This window comes from Apis florea, unplaced genomic scaffold (genome assembly GCF_048593485.1).
Source record: "Apis florea isolate Af1SG1 unplaced genomic scaffold, ASM4859348v1 contig_3496_pilon, whole genome shotgun sequence".
Taxonomy (NCBI): Eukaryota; Metazoa; Arthropoda; class Insecta; order Hymenoptera; family Apidae; genus Apis; species Apis florea.
The window spans coordinates 4,074,898-4,087,245 of NW_028256773.1; the positions used below are offsets into that span (position 1 = coordinate 4,074,898).

General features: G+C 26.9%; 2 protein-coding genes and 1 long non-coding RNA gene across 5 annotated transcripts in view; 2 read left to right on the forward strand and 1 right to left on the reverse strand.

Moving 5' to 3' along the window:
* Positions 1–5: 5 nt before the first annotated feature.
* On the reverse strand, positions 6–8,476 carry LOC116415489 (uncharacterized). The gene is made up of 7 exons (XR_015293848.1): positions 8,297–8,476; positions 3,477–3,606; positions 1,996–2,181; positions 1,449–1,912; positions 951–1,359; positions 670–708; positions 6–569 (listed from the first exon to the last, which is right to left on the reverse strand). It is a non-coding gene; the product is annotated as an uncharacterized LOC116415489 (long non-coding RNA).
* On the forward strand, positions 355–8,023 carry LOC100864821 (uncharacterized). The gene is made up of 12 exons (XM_031920324.2): positions 355–521; positions 936–1,070; positions 1,732–1,824; positions 2,034–2,198; positions 2,281–2,412; positions 2,764–2,954; positions 3,585–3,788; positions 4,271–4,681; positions 5,000–5,287; positions 5,514–5,697; positions 6,716–7,161; positions 7,327–8,023. Exons 1-12 carry the CDS (start codon positions 428–430, stop codon positions 7,495–7,497), a joined length of 2,514 nt encoding a protein of 837 aa, XP_031776184.2. The 5' UTR covers positions 355–427; the 3' UTR covers positions 7,498–8,023.
* The window catches only part of LOC100870372 (glucose dehydrogenase [FAD, quinone]), a 22,751-nt gene continuing 18,855 nt past the window's right edge, over positions 8,453–12,348 (forward strand). Inside the window, exons 1-3 of one of the 3 annotated variants that reach the window (XM_031920326.2) lie at positions 8,458–8,560; positions 9,381–9,644; positions 10,050–10,293. In XM_031920326.2, the coding sequence (XP_031776186.1) occupies positions 10,282–10,293 (12 nt within the window). In that variant the 5' untranslated portion in view covers positions 8,458–8,560; positions 9,381–9,644; positions 10,050–10,281. Of the gene's footprint in view, positions 8,561–9,380; positions 9,645–10,049; positions 10,294–12,348 lie in introns of all 3 variants that reach the window. The other 2 variants (XM_086913644.1, XM_012494805.3) reach the window with 2 other exon arrangements.

A 12,348-nucleotide genomic window follows, 5' to 3' on the forward strand; every position in this document is an offset into this window, starting at 1 on the left:
GATAATTCATTATTTCAAATTTTTATTTTTTGTCTTCATTTTAATCTTTATATATATATATATATATCATACTAACAATTTTCAATTTTATTACTCATTTTCTGATTTTATTTATTTTCTGATAATATAGTCAAATTTAGATTAATATATTAGTCTTTTTTTAAATTTGAAAATTAATTTATATCAAATTATTCTAATTTATAAAAATATTTGTCTCCAATTTTTTACTCGTTATATAATCTTCATAGATAGATGATGAATAGCTATTATAGTGCATCGAGTGAGTAAGCTTTTGACCGATTGTTCTCTTCAGTTTCCAGTTACTCAGGTTAAATCGAAACACAATTTATCCATATCAATTGCTTCGATTGCTTTGATTCAGGTGCAGTCGCCATCGAACGACGTACGGTATCATGTTCCAATCATTATGGAACCAAAGTATATCGAATTCACATACTTCACACTATTTTCTCTCTTGCTATTGATCATGGTTGTTCATCTTCAGGCTTTTTTCGGGAAAGGTGAGTTCATTCGGTTCTCCGATTTTTTTTAAATTTTTAAAATTTCCACTTTACATAAAGAAAATTATAAATAAACAAAATTCCATGCATAATGATATTCTCCATTGTTAAAAGTAATTGAAAAATAATTATTGAAACGTCTTCTCACCTGTTTCTTTTATATCTTCTTATTGTTTTGCTAAATATTCTACTTTTGATAAAACATTATACCGGAAACGTAAAGCAATAGATTAATAAATTTTCAATCCATTTTATACTTACACACGTAAATTTAATTTCTCAAAATTTGTCCTTTTAAAAATCGACGAAATTTTAAAAAAATGTGACAACAGAAGATTCAATTTTCCAAAATATTCTCCCAAAGATTAACAAAATTAACGAATTATGACGATCTATAATAATCTATATACATAGAATTGATCCAAGCACCTGTTCATCGAGGATGCCCGTACCTGCACTGCGAGGAGGACGAGCATTGCGTACACAGAAAATTTCGATGCAAAAATCCACCTTGTCCCACCATGCTCTACTGCTCGAAATCTCGTACAGGTAAGCGTCTCGACGACGACTTAATCTTAATCGATGAAATTTAATTATGGGCGCGGAGCGAGGCGCACAAAGAACGATTAACGGTGGATGCAATTTTGTAAATGGATTTGAAACAGTTGTTTAAGTTGTAAATCCATTGTCTCGCGTCGAGATGTTTGATCCCTTTGTACAGGGATGCGGTAGATTTTGGATTATTCGATGCAAAGGAGAAATGAAATTCCTGGATGATATGCATCCCTCTGGAACCTGTATTACGAGATGCTCTAAGGGATAATCCTTTCAAGGAAATCTGAAATATAAAAGAAATATGGTTTTAATATTTGGAGATTGATCGTGTTACGAAAGTAAACGAATTTGAGAAATTTTAATTGTTCTTACTTTACTTCAAGTTTTTCTTTTTTTTTTTTTTTTAGAGACAATGGAAATTGTTCTACGCCTTTGAGAATGAGAATCATTTCTCTTTTTTTAAATAGAATATTTTTTTTAATCTAAGAAAGTACGACAAAATATAGAAAAAATATAATTTTACGTCGAATAAATGAGTTGAGATTAATGGAAATTCTCCCCATATTGTAGATAAATTATTAAATTATTGTAGAAAGATTTCTCATTATATGTAAGTTTCTATTCCTTATTTTTATGCGCATTCGTGTCTTTTGAGAATCTTTGAAGGGTCCTTCTAGCTGTGACGCGGTATACTGCACCAATGGATACACATGCATGATGAAAGTTCGCCGTTGTCATTGGGACGAGAGTGAGTTCGTACACATTTTCATATTTCATAAGTTGAAAATATCTCGAATAAGAAAACCAAGACGAAACTGATCAAGTTTTCAAGTTTTCTGAAAAAAAATATTTTGTAATTAAATAATTAATGAAAAATAAAAAGTTACATTCACGTTATATGATAAATTATGTTACATACCAGAAAACTGAATAAGTACTGAATTTAATATCAATTAGAATGTGAGCAACAGATAGTAAGATGCGTGTCTCTGAAAGAGTACCACGAGGGACCACCTTCTTGTGCCGGGTTCAAGTGTCCCCAAGGGACCCACTGCGTATTAAGAGAGTCGTTTTGCGCTGAACCTCCTTGCAAATTGTTAAGAAGCTGTATCAAAAATAAAGGTGCCGTATTTAACAACTGTATTTGTATTTAACACATATTTTCGAAAACGTTTAAGCATTTTATATTAATATTTTTTCACAGAAATGCAAATTTGGTTTGGAAAATGTCGTACTCTTGGTTGCCAATCAGAGTATGAATGCTTCTTACGAAGACCTGAGAACAATTGTTCAAATCCACCATGCAAACACACTCCAGATTGCATCGTTGAAAAGGGTAAAATTTTTTTTAGAAAGTTTTGAATTTTTACAATTCTTAATTAGGAATTAATTATTAATAATCAAAAAAAATTGTCAAAAGAAAATTTCGAATTTAAAATTGATCTAATAAAAAATTGGTAAAATTAATTAGGATCACTATGAATAATTTGCAAAAGCTTGAATTTTAAAAGTATATAACTCTGATAAAAAATATTAAAAATATTGTTGTAAAACGAAATTTAAATTTAAACAATGTCTGTTGCATTCTTTTTGCATCAGACTAATGCAAATTAATTTTTTTGGCTAGCCTATAATAGTGTGTATCTAAATTAAAATTCATTCTTTTTTTTTTTTTTATTCTTCGAAGAAAACGAAGAAAATAAACATTGTCGCGGATGGATGTGTCCACAAATGCAAACTTGTATCGCAGAAATTATAAAACCGTGTGGAACAGATGGGTGTAAGATTAAAAGAAGTTGCAAAGTGTCAGTGAATGATTCTTCATTCGCAAGGATATCTCTGGAACACAAAAACGATGTTTCTCAAGCTGACATTGAGGTATTATCTTATTCGAACGAAAATGAATTGATCAACGTTGATGCATTGAAAAATTACATGATTTCATTTAAAAAAAAAAAAAAAAGAAAGAAAAACAAAAGATTTCAAGGTTAATGTTCAAGTATTAATTTTTCAGTTGCATAATAAAAAAAAAAAATTGAAAATTTCTAACAATCTCGGTAATATGGATTTCTCTATTTCTTCTCTCATTAAAAACTTTGATAACTTCAAAATTAAAAATCTTTCTAAGTTTATTTCTGTAAAACATTTTCTATAATATCCCTTCTTACTATGAACTTTCAAAGTTTTAAATTAAACAAAAAAAAAAAAAAATTAATATCTACAATACGAAATTTCATTACATTCCATGCTAAAAAAATTAAGAAATTTAAAAATATCAAATTATCTTTACAATACGAACTATAAAAAAAATTTCCAAATCTTCAAAATTAAAGATTTTAAACAGCATCAAAAGAGAAATTAAATTATCCATTATTCCATTAAACATTGACAAATTCTTACCTTCTTTTCTACGATACAAAATCAAATCCTTATTCCTCCATTTTATCGATCCATTAAAATTCATTTTCCTCGCAAAATCCACATTTCGATAAAGTTTTTTATTTCCAGCAATTTCAAAATTGGCTCCGATCTATAAAGAACACAGTTGGTTATGACGCGTACAACGATTGGCTGGAAACAATACTGTTATCTCGGGGTGAAGAGTTTCGAAAATGGCTGCAAGCATCGAAACTGGATGTCGAGAGACATCCGATATTTTCAGCACGCGAACAACCCGTTACGCTTGTGGAAAATCCATTTCGCGATACCTTGGTAAGTATATCGATAGAAGGTTGAAGATTTTGATAAAAAATTCAATGAAATGGAATGAATGAATTAGCGATCGTTACTCGTGACAACAACGATGATGGCGAGTTGCATTTTATTATACGTGCAGATCGTTAAATTATACGAGTTCCATCATTCGGCTGGACCGAAATTTATGGCGTGCAATATGCACGCGTAAGCCGTGAGATGAATCGTTCGTGATAAAAATGAAGCGATATTATTAGGTGAAAATGAAAAATGGGATAGCTTGTACAGGACGGTTCATGAAATGTTTCAAAAAATAAATCTACTACAAAGAGAAATGAGATAGGAAGCTTATTTTCAAGCAATAAATATAATAAAATATTCCATCGCTACAATTTTTCAAATTTTTTTTCTTTCGATACTCGGACTTTTTAATTATAGTACAATGATAATAAGATTAAGATTAAAGAATTCGTTCAAAAAAGAAGTTAATTTTATTTCAGAATGAATCCACTCTGGATGATTTGAACAGAGAGATAAAAGAAATCGAATCCATTTTGAAACAAAGAAACATAACGAGCATTCTGGAGAAAATTCTTATTCCAAACAAGATTTTGACACCACCCTATGCCCCTTTGGAGATCGCTAATTCAAAGAATCAAAAGGAATCTAATCTTTCTCTGATTCTCAAATATCTTTTAAAATATTCTTCTTACGGAGAAAATCAATTTTTATCGTCGCCAACCCCAAAGATTGAAAATACTCATGATCAACAATACCTTGTAGTTCCTGTAAAGAGCGTGAAAGATTTAACTAAATCTCAAATAATCGATTACGATCCTAATGTGCAAAATCATAAAGTAATTTCGGATAATGAAAAAATATATGAGGAACGAAATAATAATTTCTCCATCGTGAGTATCTCTTTTATTTATACTTACCTTTGTGACAAACGTTAGAGAATGAGAACGTTAAGTAGATTTTAAAGTCACTAGACTCGAGTTCGCTCGTAAAAGTTCGGGTAGAATCGGAGAAACATCTCGAGCGTTACGATTTTACCCGATTCTATGCGAATTTTTCCGATCGATCTCGAAGTTCAAAGTTTTATCTTGAAATATTATAAATCAATGAAAAAAAGATTAGAATTAATATTATCTTATATTAATAATCACCTTAATTTTAATTCCAATTATCTATCGAATTTCATTTCAATTGTCTAATTGTTTTCAAAGAATGTTTCAGAGAAACCGAAAAATTTATCATTAACCAAAGACGAATTACCGTCTCTATGGACTGAATTCCAAGACACTGAGAAGAAGTTACCCAAGAAAGAAATGCATTCTAAGGAAGAAGATTCAATTGTTCCTACAGAAGAGGAAAAATTGACGAGTAAGCCGCAGTACTTTGATGATGTCCCTGTTGATTTGTTTGAAAAGTTTCTCAAGTCTGCGGAATTCGCCCCGATTGAAAACACGCCACAGACTTTCGATGAGAAGGCTATTAAAGAAGATCACGAAGACGTAAGTTTTATAGAGTTTCTATAGGTACGAATTTTGCTTGAAAAATAATCAATCACATTTTTTATATATGAAAGAATATAGAAAAAAATTATTGATTAATATTGATAAAATTTAATGACTTTTTATTAATACGTAATAATAATAATTCTATTATTATATTTCTCAATAATGAAAACAAATTCTTCAATGATCAATAAATATTATTTAATAAGTTTTATCTGTACAGAATTCGCATGAAATTCCACAAAATGAGAAACAAGATAAAAACTTCGAATTGACTTCGATAACTCGTGATAACGAAGACGTATCTAGGGATAAAGAAAGTCAATTTTCATCCCTTAATGATGGCGGTCGGACAAATTTCACGGACAATCTCAAACCAAGAGATAATATCTCCCCCGAGAAATTAGGTAAGTTCTCTTCATCTTCATTATGATTTACATGAATGCAAATGTTCGATAATAATTATTAACATAAAACTTTTATCAACATATATATGACTCGAAGTAATTATATATTAATTATTCATAAAAAATTTTTCTTTTAACTCTTATAATCGAAGAAATAAATTCTCGTAACAATAATTTCTACACGTCGAATTTCTATTTATTAAATCATTCTTAGTCAAAAAATTTTCGATCAAACAAAATTTCCATAATTCAAATTTATTATTTCTTCTTTTGAGATTCGAATTTAACTCAGCGATTTTACTTATATATCATTGTACTCGTTAAATTAAAAATATCGAGTCTCGATGTATGGACGTTTGAAATCGATCGCAGAAAAATGTCTAAAAATATGATTTATTATTTTGTATTTATACCGTTATGCTCCATAAACCATTAATTAAACGAATCGTCAATCCAATATTTCGAGATTAAAAAGAGTTGTGGAGTCGTATACAACTCGAACGAAAAAAAAAAAAAAAAAATAGTTACGAACAAAGAATTTCGTGAATATCGTGATAACTTGAAAAATCCGGTTTGATCGGCGATTCTTTTAATTGGCTACATATATGATGCCGTTACGTTGACTGACTTTCATTAATTTCCGTTCGATAGCGGGACAGAATCGATTTGGTATTTTTAGAAAGTCTGCATCGATGATGTAAACATGTAATCTTTTTTTTTTCACTTGTTCGATCTAATTCTTTTTTCTTTTTTTCCTTAACATGTTTGTGACAAAAAATTTGTAGCATGTTTATTTGATTAAAAAGATAAAAAGAAAAAATAAGATAGAGATTTTAAAATTTAATTTTTTCATAGTTTTGTTGAAGAAGAAGAAGATTAATGTAATTTATGAATAATTGTGAAATTAAAAATTAATTAACAATTGTGAGTTTGGAAGTATTTTCAATTTTTAGTTGCAAAAATAATAAATCTATTAAAACTAATTTGTTAGATTTGAGAAAGTATGTATTTATTTCAGATAACATTGAATTATCTAATCAATCGAATAAAATGAACGATGACAACTTAGAATTATCATTGCAACAAACAGACAACGAGAACGATGAAGAAATGGATTTAAATCTCTTTCTTGAACCGAACAATGAAAATTTTTTGCCTTACTTAGAAACCTTAATGAAAATCGTGAATGAAGAAATCGCTGCTGAGAACAAAGATATAGAACTGAATTCCGATGAAAGTTCAATTAAATCGTCTATTCTAAATAACGAAAAAGTTGCAAACGAATCATCTGATAAATCTAAATCTTTGGAAATTGAACCATATAGCAATTTTATGGAAAAAATTTTAAATAATGATAGCAATTCATATGATGCAGAGTTTTTGAAAAAAGAAAAATTTAATAAGATTTTTACTGAAAATCAAATAATTTCGACAACCATCACAACAAAATTAAATCAAAAACAGGTACTTTTTATAAATAAGTCTAATATTTAAAATTTAAAATTGAATTATATATATTAAAAAAAATATATTAATGCTTATATAATAAATGTGTCTATATTAAGCCGTTTTAGCACTAACTGTAATTGTTCAACACAAAATTAAAATCATTTTTTTTAATTTCACCAGGAAAAAGAATCGAGGACATCTGAGCTAATTTATGCAAACGAAGAACCTAATATTCGATCCTTTCATAATTTGGCTAGTTATGGTTTTAGCAATGGTGACGTTCCTCTTCCAGATTATACTTATATCGAATACGATCGTATGAAAGATAAAGATAATAAAAAAAATAATTAAATGAAATCATAGCTTTAATGAGAATCAATTAATATGAAAATATCGTTTCAAAGTCAAAAATAAAACTTGCAATATATTTACATATATTAACTAAAATTTATTATATATATAATATTTACTATTTATTCATTTATGCTTTAAATGGTAAAAAGAAATAGAAATATTTTATAATCTTTCAATGAATATCAAGTCATTTAGCAAGCAATAGAACAGGAACCTTTGAAAGAATCATAATTGTTCTAATTCAATCGAATTTGCGCCACATCATGTTCTTGCGCCACGAAATCCGATCTCAAGATTTCTATTTCTATTAAATGCATTTATCAACAATAAATTTACATTCTATGGGAAAATAAAATCATTATTTCATTGTACCTTGTAATTCTCTTGTATATCGAAATATTTGTATATAATTATACATATTTTTTATAATTATATTTCCACAATTGAATGTAAAATACATATTTACATAATTAACTTATTCAAAAATTATACTTCGAAAAAATAATAAATTCATCTAGATTAATATAGATGTTTCATTTATAAAAAATAAAAATGTTAAAAAGATAAAGAAGAAAAAAAACTTCTAACCTATAAAAGTATGATATATATGACAATAGAACAAATTTATCATTCAAAGTTCTTTTTAAAATAATTTATTCATTAAAGAATAATATAAATATTTATATATTAATTTTTTTAAATTTGGATTTATAAAAACAAAAATCATATGAATATTCATTTTTTTAAAACTGAAACTTCAAATTAAAAGAAAAAAACTTCTATTATGTTGACTTACTTTAATACATGGAATCATCTTTTCTTTGATTATATTGTCAATTATATTTGCAACAATTTCTTCTCCTTTAATGATTAATAAACATGCGAACACATACTTAATAATAGAATAAAATTTAATAAACAATATTAATTTGTCAAATCAAACTCTGCAGATGCGACATCTTCATGTACTAACGACAATCTAACATAGTATTATATGAAATAATCGATATCAATCGATTGGAAGTTTGTTAAAAGTTGAAAAATGAAACACGAAATAGAGGTAAGAAAATCTTATATAAACCGAGAAGTATATTTTCAAACTATTATTAATTCCCTATCATTTTCCATGTTATACATCCGTGAACGCGGGAATTACTTTCTTTTAGACTGTTGTCATTGCATTCTAACTAAAAACACAATCTAACCTAAATTTATTTGCGTATTCGAATGTATTCCCAGATAATTATTACAATCATTATCGCAAATCAAAAAACTTTTTATGGTGCATCAATTAAACAAATAATATTTAGTGATTTTCTAAAAACATATTAGTATGTGTTCTTTTAATGTAATTGTTAATGAAAATTGCGACATAATAATATTTTTTGAATTAAAATTATGTAATTGAAATTTCAATTGATTCAAGATTTATATATGTATTTAGTTATACAATTTTAATTAATGTTATTATATGTTATTAATTAATATTATATGTTATTATTAATTAATATGATTTTATAAAATGTAATAAAACATTGCTAGAAATTCTAATAATTTATCAAGTTATTCAATATAAATATAAGTACTAATTATAAGTACTAATTACTTACTTCATACATAATATATAATAATAAAAAAATTATGATTTTAGTTATATTTTTTTCATTTTTGCAAAAACAGAACATGCATGATTATGAACCAGAAGATAAAGAAAATCTCAAACATTTAATCTCATACTAAAAATTATCAGATACATATATAGAAGATATTTACAAATAACAATAGATATTATATCGTATATTAATCAATAAAGGAAAAAATATCCAATTAATATAACATAAAAGAATTGATCTTTTGTTATTATCTTCTTCGATTCCCAGCAACAACGATGAGATGGTACGACCGCGCAGATCATTTCCATAAACTGGTACCCATAACAGAAGGGAAGGCAAGAAAGTGGTGGAAGTTGTCGAATATTACAACCTGGATGGAGAATGGTACCAGGTTAGTCTGGTGTTGATCGTGGCACCGTGAACCACGATCCTGTTTCTTCCACGCGTACCGTGGATATAAACACGCTGAAGATTCTCGATGTCGCAAGTGTAAAACTCAATACAAGAGGATATAAAGACAATTTTTCAGAAGTAAGTTTTCGTTTAATTTCATTTAATTCATTTATTAATAATTTCATTTACTAATGACCATTAATTGAAATTAGAGATTAAACTTTTTCTTTTATTTTCTGAATTTTAGAAAAGAGACTATATGATTAGATTTATGAAGCAAAAAGAAGTAATCAACAAACATTCGCAGATAACATGTTTAAATATTTATATAAATTACATATTAATTCGATATTGATTTTAATTTATATAATTTAATTGATTATACATTTCTTCCATCTAATATCTTGAAACAATCTAAAATCTTGAATATCATGAAATCTTGAATATCTTGAATATCATGAAATCAAGGAGAGGAATTTACAAAGAGTTTGCGAAATGAAGATTTGGTGAAGATTTCGTTAAAATATTAAATTTTGTCCACAGCTGTTCGCCTTCAAACGATTGTTCTTGCCGGAAGATAGCAAACAGTTTCGTTTTTAAAAACGGAACGTCGCAAGACGAGTTAATTATAATCGCGATTTCCGTTCTTTCACATTTTTTCGTCGAACAATACTCTGTACCGGCGAGATGAAGTCACGTGAATTGTGTAACAACGAAAATACAGCAAGAGAAGATAATCAGCTGGAATTCGTGTATCTGAAGTTTGAATCTAATTATGTATATACGGGTATGTGAAACATCTACGAAGAATAAAATCAGGATAAAATTACGTATTTCGAATTGAGTAAATCGAAGACTAAACTTTTGAGAATTCTCTCAGTGAATTTCTATTACCTAATAATTTAAATTCTTTTGTTTAAATTGAGATTGAGATTGAGATTCTTTTTATAACAATAATTTATTTTTAATTTATGTTAAAAATATTTATTCAACTTTTATCTTAATTCTTTTTAAGTAAAGGATTCGTTAATAGAAAAAATAAAGGAATAAAATTATAATAATATTTCAATTTCATATTCAAAATGTAACTAAGAAAATTCGCAATTTTATAATTTAAAACAAACATTATAAATAATCTGTTTTTCTAAAAAAGATAATTAAAGTGATTCTTTTGTCACCAATCATACTTAAAACTTTCTAATGTCTTGAGTTCTTTTTATGTATAATTCTCATTCTTTTTTAATTTATATAGTAATGTATTATTAGTAATAAATATATTTGCATAAAATGAAATGAACTATTACATAACTAATTAAATTTACTTTTATTAATATTAAAGTATACATGTCCAAGAGAAATAGAGATATAATTAATGTAATGTCAAATTAAACTTGCATGTTTTTAATGATATTAAATTATTAAATAATCCGTTAATTGAAGAAAGATTTATCTTATTCTAAATTTGTAAGTTTTTGTATTCTTAATATACATAAATTATTGTACAAGATTTCTGATGAGGATATATTGTATCTGTAAAATAAAAATACATTGTAACAATCAATTGACCCTTAATAAAACAAATTAAAAAAAATATTTAGAAAAGAATTCAATAATTAACAAGATTTCAATTTTCAAATCATTAAAATTTGGAATCTCAAGTCTCAAATCTCGACATTTGAAATTTCAAATTTCAAATATCGACTTCAGTTCAAATCGAATTCCATAGAAATATAGAACATTCATCATATTATGAAGTTTCACATGTGTGAATCAAGATAAAAAGTTTCAATAGATTTCTTCGTATATCTCGTAATAATGCCATTGCAGTATTATCGACTCCACGTCGCGATATACCTTGGCATTAAGAATCATGGAATCATTCTACCTTTCCCTTGAAATATTCTCACTAGGTTCATCGTACTACTTATCTTACATTCTCTCTGACTGATCGTATAAAAATAATACTCCATTTTTTCTTTTCTTTTTTCTATTTTTTTTCTTTTTTTTTTTGTTTTTTTTATTAACAGTAAGTGTTATTAACAAATAATATAATGATGGAAAAAATGTATAATCGATCGTTTGTTCGATCGAAGTTCAACATTTTATTAAATATTCAGTATTATTTATTAATTGGAAACCTGTTATAAGCTATCATCATTCATGAATATGTATGAACTTGTTATTCATGTTACTTCTTTATAGACTAATTTTGATCATTGAATTTTGATTCTCGTTTGGTTTTCTTTTTCATTATTTAATGAGATTTATTTTCATGATGATTGCAAATATCAAAAGAGAGAGAGAGAGAAAGAGATATTTCAAAAATTATTTTTATTTAAATTCTTGATGCATCGTAAAAAAATTAACATTAAATAATTTTTTTTTAATTTAGGTTAATTTAGATGCTAGAAATAAATATTCTTGATATTGCATAAATTTTGATTGACATGCGCAACGATCCGATATAAGGTGCAAAATATTAAAAGATCTGAGAATGTGATTTTATTGCGTGACAATCATGTATGTATACATACGCAATAATTGGCAGTAGAACATAGTAAGAGATCGAAAGAAAGATCGTTGGCAATTTATACGTTCGAGTCTGATGACGCAGTCCGATCTCAGTAGCCGAGGACACAACATTTAAACCATTGACTAGAGATCAAATTGCATTAGTCATTTTTCATATTATCATATCATCATGAAGAAAATCACTTTTTTAAACAATTATTGATTTCACAATCTTAATATCTTTTTACAATACGAAGAATCATTTTACGAAAAAAAAAGAAAAATCCCTAAAAATAATTATAGGGAAAATTTACATTTTAGGGAAAATAAC

Excerpts from the sequence above, each read along its gene's own strand:
- LOC100864821 (XM_031920324.2), top strand. The coding sequence starts at position 428 with ATGGAACCAAAGTATATCGAATTCACATACTTCACACTATTTTCTCTC. Across the intron at positions 2,413-2,763 it reads AGATTGCATCGTTGAAAAGG|AAAACGAAGAAAATAAACAT; the intron begins GTAAAATTTTTT and ends TATTCTTCGAAG. Across the intron at positions 5,288-5,513 it reads TTAAAGAAGATCACGAAGAC|AATTCGCATGAAATTCCACA; the intron begins GTAAGTTTTATA and ends TTATCTGTACAG.